The 14871-nt window shown below is 55.3% G+C and overlaps 1 protein-coding gene across 1 annotated transcript; it reads left to right on the top strand.

Annotated features, from left to right (window-relative positions):
* The first annotated feature begins 409 nt into the window (after positions 1-409).
* On the top strand, positions 410-14481 carry WNK4 (WNK lysine deficient protein kinase 4). The gene is made up of 19 exons (XM_012656716.1): positions 410-1024; positions 2462-2634; positions 3646-3866; positions 4158-4315; positions 4839-4927; positions 5007-5223; positions 6692-6956; positions 7190-7311; positions 7532-7590; positions 7689-7806; positions 8078-8194; positions 11339-11476; positions 12038-12092; positions 12197-12804; positions 12884-12944; positions 13039-13447; positions 13537-13736; positions 13905-14002; positions 14110-14481. Exons 1-19 carry the CDS (start codon positions 410-412, stop codon positions 14110-14112), a joined length of 3726 nt encoding a protein of 1241 aa, XP_012512170.1. The 3' UTR covers positions 14113-14481.
* Positions 14482-14871: the final 390 nt, after the last annotated feature.

Below are 14871 nucleotides of genomic sequence, written 5' to 3'. Positions count from 1 at the left end.
TTTTCTCCGGTCCCAGTGTCATTCCTTCTCACCCCCGCGCAAACAGGTTTGCGCACTGTTAGTGCGGGAGTACACACCGCCGCCTCGCACTCAGGTCTGGCCGCGGATTGAGGCTGAAGGCGGCTGCCGGGGAGGTTCTGGAGAGGAGTGGGAGCGGCCGGGGGCCGGGCGGCGGCTGAGTTTGGGGCTGCAGCCGGGATCCAGGAGGCGCCTCGCGGCTCGAAGGAGGCGGCCCTGGGGGGTAAGGGCGGGCCGCGAGGCGGGGCCGGGGCGGGGCTGCGGGCAGGCGAGCCGGGGGCTGGGGCCCCAGCCGCTCAGCCGGATCGCTGCGCACCCAGCCAGTCTGCCTGTCAGGCCGCCTCCTCTAGGGCCGTCTGGCTTTTCGCCCTGCGGCGCCTGGCCCTTCCCCATGTTGGCACCCTCAGCCACGGAGACCGCGGTCCCTATGTCCCAGACCGAGGCCGACCTGGCCCTGCGATCCCCGCCGCCTCTTGCCACTGCGGGGCCGCTTCGTCTCGGGCCCCCTTCTCGCCGAGCGCGCCGCTTCTCCGGGAAGACTGAGCCCCGGCCGCGCTCTTCTCGACCCAGCCGCCGCAGCTCAGTCGACTTGGGGCTGCTGAGCTCTTGGTCCCAGCCAGCCTCACCCGCTCCGGAACCCCCCGATCCTCCGGATTCCGTTGGTCCCAGCCCTGCAATGAGCCCACCGCCTAGCGCTGAAGAGCCCCCTGAGGGCACGTGGACCAAGGGAGCTCCTGGGAAGGCTCCAAACTCCTCGCATCCTGAGCTCACGGGCTCCGCAGGAGGCCCGGGGTCCGGGGAGCCGCCGAGGGTCTCAGAAGCCACGGCCCGAGAGCGGCGGCGGGAGCAGGAAGAAAAGGAGGACATGGAGACTCAGGCTGTGGCAACGTCCCCAGACGGCCGATACCTCAAGTTTGACATCGAGATTGGACGTGGCTCCTTTAAGACGGTGTATCGAGGGCTAGATACGGACACCACGGTGGAGGTGGCCTGGTGTGAGCTGCAGGTGCGGCTGGGTGTCCCCTCTGTGGCACCTTGGGATGGGACTCTGGAGGTCTTAGGATGGGAGATGGGGTCAGGGGGCAGCATCAAGGGAAGGATGTATTTTCCAGTCAGATGTCCAAACAGCCCTGCTGTCTTTGCCCTGATGACCTGTCTGACTCTGGGCTGCAGTAGGAGAAACTGAGGCAAGTGGTGTATGACGGCTTACCCATGGGCATGAACATTTTCACTTTAAAGTCTCCATACTCAGCCCTGAGAGGTGGAAAATAGGATGGGAAGTTGGGGTGGGGAGCCAGTTCAGATCTAGGGGGGCTGGCTCCACCAGTTGCCTGCCGGTGGGTATCCACTATCTCCTCCTCTCCCTTTCCCCTAAGTCCTGAGACCCCCAGTTATGACCCTGGTCCTCTTGCTCCCACCCCCTCCCCACCTCTTTGCAGACCAGGAGGCTGGGATTCGGGAGCCCAGAAGTTGGGCCAGGGTCCTCTTCACCTCTGGAAGATTTAGGGCAGTTGTGGCAGAATGAGGCCCTCCAGGTTCCTTCTGGAGCAGCCAGACTTCTGGACTTCACAGCTGCGGAGAGGGGAGGACAGAAAGCTCCAGCCGGTGCCTGAGTCCAGTCCTGCTTCTCATCCCACTGCCTACCTGGGCTCTCCTTTCGCAGACCCAAAGACACTGAGACCCGAACCTATTGGTTTGCAGGACCTTCCTCCCATTTCTTCCACTGGGAGAACCCAGTCAAATCTGGGCCCAAAGCTCCAGATTCAGATTGGGGGACAGAGCCTAGGAGAAGGGTCCCTCCGCCCTGGCCCTGGCACAGGGCTTGCCCCTTGCGCCTGCCAGTGCCGCGCCCCAGGCTCTAGGCCAGACAAGGAGAGGCAGCCAGACTGAGGGGTGAGAGGAGGGAGAGAAGACAGGGCGGGACAGCCATGGGGAGGGGGCGGACTCCTGGCACCTAGTCCTGGATCTTTTCTTTCTCTGTACCTCCCTCCGCAGCCCTCCTGCCATAGGTCTGGATCTAGCAGTTCCCAGTTCCTGGGGCCAACCCCCTTGCCGGCCCCAATTCTCTGCCCGCGGTCTCCCGCTACCCGCCTGCTGCCTGCCCGCTGCCAGCCCCCGGGCGCCCCCTCCCGCCCCACGGCCGGCCCGGGCAGCCACAAAGACGCTATTGAGCCCAGGGCTCCTGGACCAGGCTGCATAAAGGGCAGTTGTGTCCAGCAGGGGGTCTAGGGGGCCGCCCCAGGCCCAGGATAGGTGTGTACTTGGAGCAGCCTGAGGGGACTGATGGGGAATTCGGGGTATGCAGCCCATTGTGCAAGTGATCCCACCAACCTCACCCCCTCCCTGGGCTCCAAACCTCACCTCTTCTCCCAGCCCCGCTTGAGGTGCCTCCTCCCCGTGGGGGTCCTGGGGCCTGATGTGACCCCCATCCCCCATCCCACAGACTCGGAAACTGTCTCGAGCAGAGCGGCAGCGCTTCTCGGAGGAGGTGGAGATGCTCAAGGGCCTGCAGCACCCCAACATCGTGCGCTTCTACGACTCGTGGAAGTCGGTGCTGCGGGGCCAGGTTTGCATCGTGCTGGTCACCGAACTCATGACCTCGGGCACGCTCAAGACGTGAGCTCTGCGCGTTGGGTGGAGGGAGGGCTGGGATGAGTAACCCTGCTTCCTAAACTTTTCCCAGGGCTCTCAAACTCTGTGCATACAGGTCTAAAACCAGGTTCACCATCTCCCACACACTCGACCTGTGTCCCCACCTCAGGGAATGGCAATGTCCACCCAGCACTCCAGTCAAAAACTTGGCTATCTTCCCAGAATCCTCCTCTCTCTCTTTCTCTCTCCACTCTGCCCACCCCCATCCCCATCAGTCTCCAAGTCCCTCCTTAACATCTTTCACTGTGCCATCCATGTCCCCACTGCCATGCCACCTCACTAGCCTGGAGCCATGCAAGCAGCCTCCTAAAGGACCTTCCCCTACTCTGCCACCCTACAAGGGAGCTCATCTTCCCTCCAACCTGGAGGATCTTTCGCAACTGAAAGTCTGAACTGTCACTCTTAAAACCCCTTTGAGGTTTCTCACGGGCCTTGGGATAAAGTCCACACTGGGTAACCTGCTCACGAAGTCCGTAGGATCCAGCCTCATCTTCGCCCTAAGTTACAGACAAACCGAATTTCCAGCTCCCAGGGCCTCCTCGCACCCTGCCCTGCCACTTGCTGTCTCCGTGCCTCTGAGCACAGTGTCCCGTCTGCCTGGAAAGTCTCCATCCCTTCCCCTTTTCCCGCTTGAACCCCTACTCATCCTTCAAGACGCAACACAAAAGTTATTTCCTCTGTGAAGCCCTCCCCCACGCTCGGGGCAGTTAGTCATCCCTTCGGGCGCTCCCACAGCACCTTGGCCGCGGCCCTATCTGTGAATTTACCTCCCGACCCGACCTGTTTCGTAATGTTTTCTCTGTCTACTACATCCGCCGACTCAGTTTCTCCCTGGGGCCCGGCGCTGACCTAGGCTAGGAAACGCGGAGGCAGCGGCACGGGTGGGGCGGGGAGGGGGGAACTTCCTAGTGGGGGGGCCCTCCCCCCGTGGGCGTATCCCCCTCGCCACCACCCTGGCTATGTGCCCTCTCCCAGGTACCTGAGGCGGTTCCGGGAGATGAAGCCGCGAGTCCTTCAGCGCTGGAGCCGCCAAATCCTGCGGGGGCTTCATTTCCTACATTCCCGGGTACCTCCCATCTTGCACCGGGATCTCAAGTGCGACAACGTCTTTATCACCGGCCCTACGGGCTCTGTCAAGATCGGGGATCTGGGCCTGGCCACTCTCAAGCGCGCCTCCTTTGCCAAGAGTGTCATTGGTGCGTCGCTCCAGGAAGGTCCTTGCAATCGCTTCCTCCCCTATCTCAGAAAGGAGTCTGGGGACCACTCTCCCCCCAGCAGGGCCCTTTGAGGTTCCTGCAACTATGGGATCACAGAGAAGGTGGGGAGACCTATGGTATAGACCCCCCCACACCACACACACACACTGTGGGCAAGGGTGGGTCACTTGTATTAATACTTTAGAACTTGCAGGGCTGTCCCCGGATAGCCCAAGTGAAAGGACGAGGCCAGAATGCTCAGCAGCCCGATTCCTGCTGTGGATCCTACAGGGACCCCGGAATTCATGGCCCCCGAAATGTACGAGGAAAAGTACGATGAGGCCGTGGACGTATACGCCTTTGGCATGTGCATGCTGGAGATGGCTACCTCTGAGTACCCGTACTCTGAGTGCCAGAATGCCGCGCAAATCTACCGCAAGGTCACGTCGGTGAGAGTGAGAGGGGTGGGGTTGGGGGGAGAAGGAATTCTAGGTCCCCCTCCGATTTTCCTGCCCCAACCAGCCCAAGGTCAAGGCCCTTTCCCTTAATGAAAACAGGCTAGACACAAAGATGCCCTGGGAACACTGAAGGATATTGGATGCACACAGTGCACATGCGCCCTCTCCAGCACAAGCTACTTAGAATAATAATATATGTAGCGCTTCCAAGAGTTTACAAACGATTTCCCATCCAATCTCTCATCCGATCCTTCAGCTGCCCGGCAAGGTGAGCGGGGCAAATGTTCCACTCTGCGTTTTACAAATGAGAAAACAGCCAGCGGGAGACTTGTTCAAGGTCACACTAGCTATATGTGGGGGGTTGGGACTTGAAATCAAATCTTCCAGTGGCAGTCGTCGTGCTTTTGCGACTGCACGCGCTGCTGCCTAAAGAGAGGGTGGGGTATGTGGTGGCGGTGGCAATCCCAGAGCTGGGGCTCAGAGAACCCTAGTCTCGAGCAACCCCTTCCCCCAGGGCACAAAGCCGAATAGCTTCTACAAGGTGAAGATGCCCGAGGTGAAGGAGATCATTGAAGGCTGCATCCGCACGGATAAGAACGAGAGGTGGGGTGAAGGGCCAGAGCGGGGGTGCAGGAGGAGCGCCAGTGCAGGCGGGCTGGGCTCACCGCCGCGCCACCCCCAGGTTCACCATCCAGGACCTCCTGTCCCACGCTTTCTTCCGAGAGGAGCGCGGAGTGCACGTGGAGCTGGCGGAGGAGGACGACGGCGAGAAGCCCGGCCTCAAGCTGTGGCTGCGCATGGAGGACGCGCGGCGCGGGGGGCGTCCACGGGACAACCAAGCCATAGAGTTCCTGTTCCAGCTGGGCCGGGACGCGGCCGAGGAGGTGGCGCAGGAGATGGTGAGCGCGGGACAGACTGTGGCGCCGCTAGGCCTGTGAAGGGCGTGTGGGCGTCGACCGGATGGGACAGCGCGAGGGGGATGGGGCGCGGGAGCGGTGGAAGGGGCCCACCCCGGCCCTCTCGGCGTCTCCTGCCCTAATTAACCCGCATGCACACCCAGTGTTCATTTCCTGAACTAGCCCTGGGTCTCCACCGTCCCTGCTGTACTTTCTGCTGATCCATTTTTCCTGGAATACCTTCTTCGCCAATTTATCTATTTATTTCCTCCCCTTTGCTCCCCTCTCCCTTGTTCTTCTCTCTTTCTTCCGGCATGCTCGGAACCATCAATTTCAAGGAGCTTCGCCTCTAGAGTCAAAATTAAGTGTTTCTTTCCACTTCTGCAGGCCTTCCATGACAGCACTCACCACCACTTGTTTTACACCCGGATACATTCCTGTCTTTCTCCTCCACTAGACTGTAAACTCCTTGAGGGCAGAGACTGTGTTTTGTTGCTTTTTCTATCCCTCCCAGTGCTTGGCACATGGTAGGAGTTCGTTAATAGCCCACATCCCTACATGGCCTAAAGCACTTTCACATGCATTTGATCTTTGCTACCCACCCTGCATAGGGGGTAATTTTATCCCAACTTATTGATGAGGAAACAGAAGCTCAGGGAGGTTGAACGTCTTGTCTGAGGTCCCAAATAAGTAAATGGTAAGAGCTGGATTTAAACGGAGGTGGTTCGGGTTCTATCACATTACTCTGCCCCACCTCCTTCACTCACGCAGCAAAGCTTGTGGTTGAAGTGAGTGAGGAGGTGATGAATGGAAGCTGGTGGAAGGGGGAGGCAAAGGATGCAGGGGCAGAATCTTGGGGGCTGGTTTAGGAAGACCTGGGGTAGGGGGAGTATGGGATTCTCAATAGAGAAATGCAGTTGGAAGGGTGGGGATCAGCTATAGTGGGTCAAGAACCTGAGAATGTGTTTGGAATATGGTGAAAGATCAGATATCAATAGCACTGCCCAACCTGACCTGAGATCAAATCCTGATCCATTACTTACAAGGGATTCTTGACCTTTGCACTGTTGACATCTTTGGGGGACTGTCCTGTGCATTGTAGGATATTGAGAAGAACCCCTGGCTTCTACTCACTAGATGAAGTAGCACCTACCCACCAGTTGTGACAATGAAAAATGTCTCTAGATAATTGCCAAATGTCACCTGCCCGCGTTAAGTACCACTGACTTCCTGTATGACCATGAACTGGTCGTTTACTTTACTTAATCTCTAAAATGGGGCCGATAAGACTTATCTCACAAGGTTATTGGGAGCATTTAATGATAAGGTAGGGAGTTGCCAGTTAACGGACATAGTGGGTAATCAATAATTGCTGGTTCCCTTCCTCTCATATCTTGGAGACCCCAAGAAGGCGTCCTGATGGATCTTTGAGAGGAGTCCGAAACTGTCTTCCTCACTCTCCCAATTCCAGGTGGCTCTGGGCTTGGTCTGTGAAGCCGATTACCAGCCAGTGGCCCGGGCAGTGCGTGAACGGGTTGCTGCCATCCAGAGAAAGCGTGAGAAGCTGCGCAAAGCTAGGGAGTCAGAGGCCCTCCCACCTGAGCCAAGACCTCCACCAGCAACTGTCCCCGTGGCTCCTGGTCCCCCCAGTGCCTTCCCCCCTGAGCCTGAGGAGCCAGAGGCAGACCAGCACCAGCCCTTCCTCTTCCGCCATGCCAGCTACTCATCTACCACCTGTAAGTCACCCTTGATCTTGGGTCCTAGGTACCAGAACCCTTGGCCTCTGCCCCTCACCCAGAAGTTCAACCCAGTAGCACCATCATCCACCCTGCCTTCCACCCCTAGCCATGAAGCTCCCTCTGGGAAAGAGCTCCAGCAGCTCCAGGCCTCTCTTTATTCAGGCAGGCCCCCTCCTCTGCCACCACTCCCTTTTGTTTCCCCTTTTTTGATCCCCTCCCTCCCCCACCAGCGGATTGCGAGACTGATGGCTACCTCAGCTCCTCCGGCCTCCTGGATGCCTCAGACCCTGCCCTCCAGCCCCCTGGGGGGGTGCCATCCAGCCCTGCTGAGTCCCATCTCTGCCTGCCCTCGGTGAGAGGGGTCACATGGGGGGCTCCTAGCCATTCCAAGCCTATGACCTGTTTCTCTTCTTGTGAAACCCAGCCTCATGACCTGGCCCCATGTTCCTGGAAATCGACCACTCTTGTCCTCATCTTTCCCAATTCTGTCTCCCTAGTATCCTCTCAGCATCCTTGACACCATCTCCCTAGATACCAACCTCTTGATCTCATGAACTTTTATCCTATTTCAGGGTTTTGCCTTATCCATTCCACGTTCTGGCCCTGGCAGTGACTTTTCTCCTGGGGACAGGTATGTTCTGGTACAACTTGAGGTGCCAGGGTGAGACATCTGGAGCTCTGGGGTCCCAGTGTCCACTCTGAAACTCCTTCTATTTCCTTTCCCCTCAGCTATGCCTCAGATGCAGCATCAGGCCTTAGCGATGTGGGAGAAGGGCTGGGACAGATAAGGAAACCTCCAGGGAGGAATATCCGGCGCAGACCCCGATCCCGGCTTCGGGTCACTAATGTAAGGAAGGGGTACAGGAGATGGAGAGTAACGGACAGGGCCAGGCGGGAACTGGCAGCAGATGGGGGGGTCAGCCAGAAAAGGGGAGCAGCAGCGTGTGCCTGGTACTCAAGAGGCAGCCAGTCTGGTTTCTATTACCAGACTTTAGGGGGTGGAGTCTACTTCTCTCCATGTTCAGTCTGGCCATTGTCACTCAGCTGGAGTAGGGTGGGGACACAGCATGACGACAGAGGGATTGACCTCCTCCCCTCTGCTGACTTTGAATCTGAAGGTCTCAGACCAGAACGACAGAGTGGTTGAGTGCCAGCTACAGACCCACAACAGCAAGATGGTGACTTTCCGATTTGATCTGGATGGAGACAGCCCAGAAGAGATCGCCGCTGCCATGGTGAGGGGGAGAGAGATGGCAGAGTGTTTGGACCCGGGACAAGAGTCTCCCTCCTGATATCCACTGGTGCTAATCACTCCCCTACACACCCCAATCCAACAGCAGTATTTTTAAAGCATTGGTTGACACTCAGCACAGTGACACTGAAGCTGTCTCAGCTCTTGTTTTGGGGGAGATTTCTGTTTATCCAGTGAGGTTTGGCTCCTCAGCTGGAGCAACTTGAGACTTACAATGACCGGGTACACACAAGTGCTACGTGTAAGTGCATGCTAGACACGTGATATTGTGGCTGTAGGTGAAGGATGGGCTGGACAGCAGAGGCAGTGGGACTTACCCAGGGTCCTGGAAGATGGGTGAGAAAGGCAGTGTAGGGTGGAGAGGGCATGTCTAGCTGGAGGGACAGCATAAGCAAAGACATTCCAAGTAGGGAGTGACTTGAAGGGCTTCAGAAGGAACCACTATCACTGGGAGTGAGGGCTCCTATAGGAGAATTGTGGAAGGGAAGCTGGGTGGGTAGAATGGACAGTCTTAAGAGTTAGCCAGAAATGTAACATGGTGATAATAGGTTCTATGAAGATCATTCTGCCATGGGATGTAGCAGGTGGTTAGGGACAGAGAGTCCAGCCAAGAGATGGACACAAGAAGCCAGATGTGGATGAAGGAGAGAGTGAATTATGGGGGAGAGCAAGAGAAGAGGTGAATCCAAGGGTTGTTTCAGGAAAATAATTTACTCTGTAACCCAGTAACCTATTGACGTAGTACAGTGCGCATAGTAGATGCTCAATAAATATTTGCTGAGTTGATATGATATGGAGTTAGGGAAAGGGATGTCAAGGGCGACTTGCAACTTGGAAGTAGGCCACCAAAGGAGAGGGGAAGTCAGAAATGAAAGGTTCTGTCAGGAGTCATAAAGAGCTTGAGTGAAGGAGGGACCGCCAAGGCAAGGTCCTCCATAGCAGCGGGATATGGCTCAGGGAGGGCTGGAGAGAGGTGGATTTAGAAGTGGTCAGTACAGAGCTGAAAGAGTGAAGGGAGATGGGCCTGCAAAGCCAGAGACATGGAGCACTTGGGAGTGTGCTTAATGGATACCACCAGTTCTAGAATGGGAAGAGGGAGGGTAGGTCATTGAAGGACACAGAGAGGTAGGAGGATATTAGTAAACACGGAGTGAGGAGAGAGTTTCAAGGAGGTGGCATAGGGTGAAGCCTGGAGCAAGAGCACACTGGCTTTTGTTAGGGTTAGGAGAAGATCTTTGTGGGAGACCAGTTTCAGTGGAGTGGGGGTGGGGTGTGCCAGCCCTGGGGGAAAGGAGGGAAGGGACTGGGAGAAACATCAGGCTTCAGGAACTCTCCCTATGGCCTCTCCTCCAGCATCATTCACCTTGTGTCCAGGACAAAGACAAAAATAACCTTCTGCATACAAGGCTTATCACCTTCCCTCAAACCACTTGACCCTTTCAGAGTCTTCCCTCTGGCCAGGCTGGTTTCCAAATGGTCCTCTTAAGAGGCTGGGTGCCTTCCTGCCTCTGCCTCCATCGCTTAGGGGTCTCCCACCCTGGGCGCCTCCTCTGTTGGGCTTTCAAGCCCACTCTGATCCCACACAGCAAAAGGGATCCCACCCCCTGAACCCAGGATCCATTCCCCTCTTTTCTCTCCTTACCAATCCACCCTCCACTCTGCAGCAAAACTCTCCTCAGACTTGGATCTGATCTGTTACTTTTCACTGCAAAATCTTCAGTGGCTACTTGTGGTTGTTAGAGTAAGGTCCAAATTCCAGAAGCTGGCCTTTAAAAATCACAGTACACTCAGCTACACTCAAGTCCTCTCTATTTTAAGAATGCCCAGTGCCTTTCATGCCTCACAGCTATTACGCTGTTCTCTCTGCCTAGATTGCTCTGCTCTTTCTGACCAGCAGCCTGGAATAGAGGAAAGGGTGGGCTTTCATGTGATGCCTGAGTTCAAATTTCAGCTCTCTTATTTACTAATTCAACGAACTTGGGCAAGTTTCTTAACCTTTATGAACCTCAGTTGTTCATCAGTAAAATGCAGGTGATAATACTTGTTTGCAAAGATGTTCTGATATAATATGATGTAACATGTAAGAAGCGTCTGCACATAGTAGGTCCTCAATAAAGGGCAGCTTTTCCACTCATCTGTCAATGCTCAGCTCCAAAGACTTGCTCTGTGAAGCCGTCCCAGCTTCCTCCATCCCTAGGGTGATATTCCCTCTTAGGAATAGCATTTTTCTTTATCATGGTTAAAAAAGACATAACATAAAATTTACCATATTAACCATTTTTAAGTATACAGCTCAGTGGTGTTAAGTATATTCACATTGTTGTGAAACAGATCTCCAGAACTTTGTCATTTTGCAAATCTGAAACTCTGAACCCATTCCATAACGACTTCCCCTTCCCCCACTCCTGGCATAGCATTTCTATCTATACCTCACTCGGAAGTGCCTTACCTATCACGGCCTGCCTTGCAGTATGTTGAGTTACATATTTATATGTCTCCTCCACTAGATTTGGGGCTCAAGACTAGGACCTTGTTTCACGCTTCCCTATATTCCCACAGTATCTAGCACATTGCCTGGCAATAGTAGCTACTCAATAAGCATTCCTGGATTCGAATGTGACATTTACCATTTATTGCCTTATTTTTACTTAACTTTATGGCGGGGTGTGTATGTGGGCCTGTGTAGTATACTTCATAAACCCTATGAGGGCAGAAATTTTGTCCAAAAGCATGCAAGGCAACAGTGGAAAGAACTCAGGCATGGGCTTTAGGTGGACCTGACTTTAAATCCTATGACCTTGCGTAGATGGAACTCAACCTCTCTGAGCATTGGTTGTCTAATTCCACAATGGCGACGTTAATACGGACTCCAGAAAGTTGTTACTGGTGTTCAATGTGATAATGTATGTAAAGCTTCTGGTATATACATGCATCCTATGAATGTGAGCTCCTTTCCTTCTAGGCTGTATTTCTCCTTCTATCATACAGTGCCTGGAACCCAGTAGGTATTTACAATAGGTTGGCAGAAGCAGTGGTGTGAAGGTTGGTTTTTAAAGATCAGGAGCAAGGAGAGAGGGATGAGTGAGATAACTGAGCCCTCCCTCCCCATCCTATTAACCCTCGCCAGGTGTATAATGAGTTCATTCTGCCCTCGGAGCGAGACGGATTCCTGAGCCGAATTCGGGAGATTATCCAGCGAGTAGAGACCCTGTTGAAGAGAGATACTGGCCCCGAGGAGGCTGCTGAAGACACCCTAGGCCCCCAGGTCAGACCCCTCTGGATATCTCCGGGGGAACAGACTCTTTGCTCCGCGGCTCATTACTCCTTGCCCTCAGCAGTCCCCTGGGATCTAACTTCTCTTCATCTCTGGGACCCTAAAACAGGAGCTCTTACCCCATTTGAGAATATGATGAAAGCCATGGACCCTTGTCTTAGGTACATGTGTCCAGTGCACACTTTTAACTTACTACTTTGAAATAATTTCAGAGCCGTGGAGAGAAGTTACAAGAATTGTACGCAGAATGCCTAGATACCCATGGTCTAGATTTGCCGATTGTTAGTGTTATGCCACATTAGCTTTACCATTCTTTCTCCCCTTTCTTTATGTATGTATACGTATTATTTTTTTTCTGAGCCTCTTGACAGGAAGTTGCAGACATCATGCCCTTTTACCTCTAAATATTTCAGCACATACGCTTTTGAATCCCTTGAAACTCATGTATGGGCTCCTAGACATTCATGGGTTCTAGCTTAAGAAGCCCCGTCTGAAACCTTCATCTAAGCCTCGGCTCTTCCCCACCCTGACTGTGGGCCCCTTCTTCCTCAGGAGGAGCCAGTGCCATTGCCTGCCCTCCCGGGCCCCCTCCCAGGCCCATCCAGTGGTACGTAGAGTTCTGTCCTTGCTCATCCCAACCCTTGGGGTTGCCCCTGGGAAGGGCACAGGGCATGGGAGACTGGCACCTCAACACACCCTCCTCCCCAGCAGAGTTCCAGAGCAGCACCTCCCTGGAGCAGAGGAGCTGGGCAGCCTTCTCCACCTCCCCATGTTCCCCTGGAACTCCCTTGTCTCCCGAAAACCCATGTTCCCCTGGAACTCCCATTTCTCCAACTCCCATCTTCCCCATCATGTCTACCCCGTGTCATCCCAGCCCCTCCCCATTCTCCCCCATTTCTTGCCAGATCTCCTCAAGTCCCTCTCCACAACCCCCGAGCTCTCTACTTCCGTTCTCCTCCAGGGCACCCGAGTTCCTAATCCCATCTTCTCAGTTTCCCCAGAGTTCTCTCCCACCCAGTTCTCCACCTCCATTCTCTCCCGGTTGTTCCCAGGTCACTCTTAATCCTCCTTCCATTCCTCCATGTCCCTCTGCTGCTCCCTCCCCATCCCCCACAGAAGCCCCTCTCCTCTCGCTGGCTAGTGCCTTCTCACTGGCTGTGATGACCGTGGCCCAGTCCCTGCTGTCCCCCGCCCCTGGGCTCCTTTCCCAATCTCCTCCAGCCCCTCTTAGTCCCATACCTAGCCTGCCCCCTCCCCTGCCCCTCGCTCCTTATGGCCAGGAGAGCCCTTCAGCCCACACAGCTGAGATGGAGAGTGAGGTGAGTAGGAAACCAAGAGGGATGATTAGGGAGGCTCCATTCTGGATCTCTCCCTTCCTCATGGACCCACACTTTGTAGGCCTCCCCAAATCCTGCTCAGCCACTCCTGAGCGAAGCCAGATTGGCGCCCATCTCAGAAGGTGAGATCTCCGATCACTGACCTTCCCCTGCCCATTATTCCCAACCCACTTTATATCCTGCCGCTGATTTCTCTCTCTCCACGTCTCCCTGCAGAGGGAAAGCCCCAGCTTGTTGGGCGTTTCCAAGTGACTTCATCCAAGGAGCCGGCTGAGCCTCTTCCCCTACAACCAACATCCCCAACTGGCTCCAGTTCTCTGAAGCCTCCAACCCCTCAGCCAACGTCGGAGAGTTCAGACACAGAGGATAGTGCGGGAGGCGGGCCAGAGACCAGGGAAGCGCTGACTGAGAGTGACCGTGCAGCCGAAGGTCTGGGGGCTGGACTCGAGGAGGAAGGAGAGGATGGGAAGGAACCCCGAGTTGGGGACAGCCCCCCACCCCTGAGCCATCCCAGCCCGGTGTGGATGAACTACTCCTACAGCAGCCTTTGTCTGAGCAGCGAGGAGTCAGAGAGCAGTGGAGAGGATGAGGAGTTCTGGGCTGAGCTTCACAGTCTTCGGCAGAAGTGAGTCTGGGGAGGATGGAGGAACAAGAGGTGAACTTGGGAAAGCGAAGTGTGTGGCTACTCCTTTCATGCTCTTGATGTGTCCTCAGGCACTTGTCAGAGGTGGAGGCACTACAGACACTACAGAAAAAGGAAATTGAAGACTTGTACAGCCGGCTGGGGAAGCAGCCCCCACCGGGTATTGTGGCCCCAGCTGCTATGCTGTCCAGCCGCCAGCGCCGCCTCTCCAAGGGCAGCTTCCCCACCTCCCGCCGCAACAGCCTGCAGCGCTCTGAGCCCCCCGGCCCTGGTGAGACTGGTCACCCAGCTTCCATCTTTTCTGTGAGACCTCTTCCTTACCAACTTGGTTTTCTTCCACGCCCTGGGGGGTCTGCCCCTTGGTTTGGCGGGGCTAGCCCCCCAGCCCCTGCTGCCCCTTCCCTCACTCAGTGCTCTCCCTTCCTCGTCCTGCTCCCAGGCATCATGCGAAGGAACTCCCTGAGTGGCAGCAGCACCGGCTCCCAGGAGCAGCGGGCAAGCAAGGGGGTGACATTCGCCGGGGATGTTGGCAGGATGGTGAGGGCGGGCCCAAGGGAGGGAGAGCCCAGGGAATGGTAACTTGCTGCAGCTTCGCCTTCCTCCCACCTTGGACGTTTCCTCAGCACTTTTTCTTTTCCCTCCAGTGAAGTCAGAATAGAAGCTATGTGTCTCCTCCACACCAGGGCGCACCATGGAGCTTGTGCTGTCAGGATCTGATGCTTTTCTGACCAACACAACTCAGCAAGGAAGACCCCAGCACTGAAGGAGCAGAAGGGACATGGAGAGTGCAGCTCCATTACAGTGGAAAGCCAACATGTGGGAACCGTTTGCTGTGTGGAGGTGTCAGTTCTGCAGCCTACCATCTTCATCTTCACCCGCTCCCCAGCCATGGGTCAACCACTAAGCAATCCCACCCAAGCCCAGATGCTTCTAGAGGACCCACTCCCAGCTGGGAGAGTATAGGGGGTGTGCTCACACCAGAATTAGCAGCAGCCAATAAAATTGCTGGAAACAAGGACTCTGTGAATCTGTATTTGTCACGCCTTAGGAACTGCGGGCAAAGCCTTGTGGGGTGAGGCACGGGAGGATTTAAAAGGGACTCTCCATTCACAGTGGGAGGCAGGCGTGGAAGCTGCCCAGCCCTCTGGCTTCCTGGCACCAGTTCATGAGGAAACTGCAAGGTCAATGATCCACTTGACCAAGCTAAGAACCCCTCCAGACCCCACCCTAGGCTTGCACAGGCAGGCACCAGTGAAAGTTAAAAGAATGAAGGCTGCTTGTCTTCCATCCATCATCCACTTCTCTCTCTAGGGATGAGAAAAGGCAGTAGAGTTAGTGTTCTTGAGGGTACAGAACAGAAGAGGAGTGACCTTTCTTCCCCTAAGATGTAGTGCAGTCCCAAACAG

This window comes from Propithecus coquereli, unplaced genomic scaffold, assembly GCF_000956105.1.
Source record: "Propithecus coquereli isolate 6110/MARCELLA unplaced genomic scaffold, Pcoq_1.0 Scaffold515, whole genome shotgun sequence".
In the NCBI taxonomy this organism is placed as follows: Eukaryota; Metazoa; Chordata; class Mammalia; order Primates; family Indriidae; genus Propithecus; species Propithecus coquereli.
This window is presented reverse-complemented; position numbering and strand designations above follow the sequence as displayed.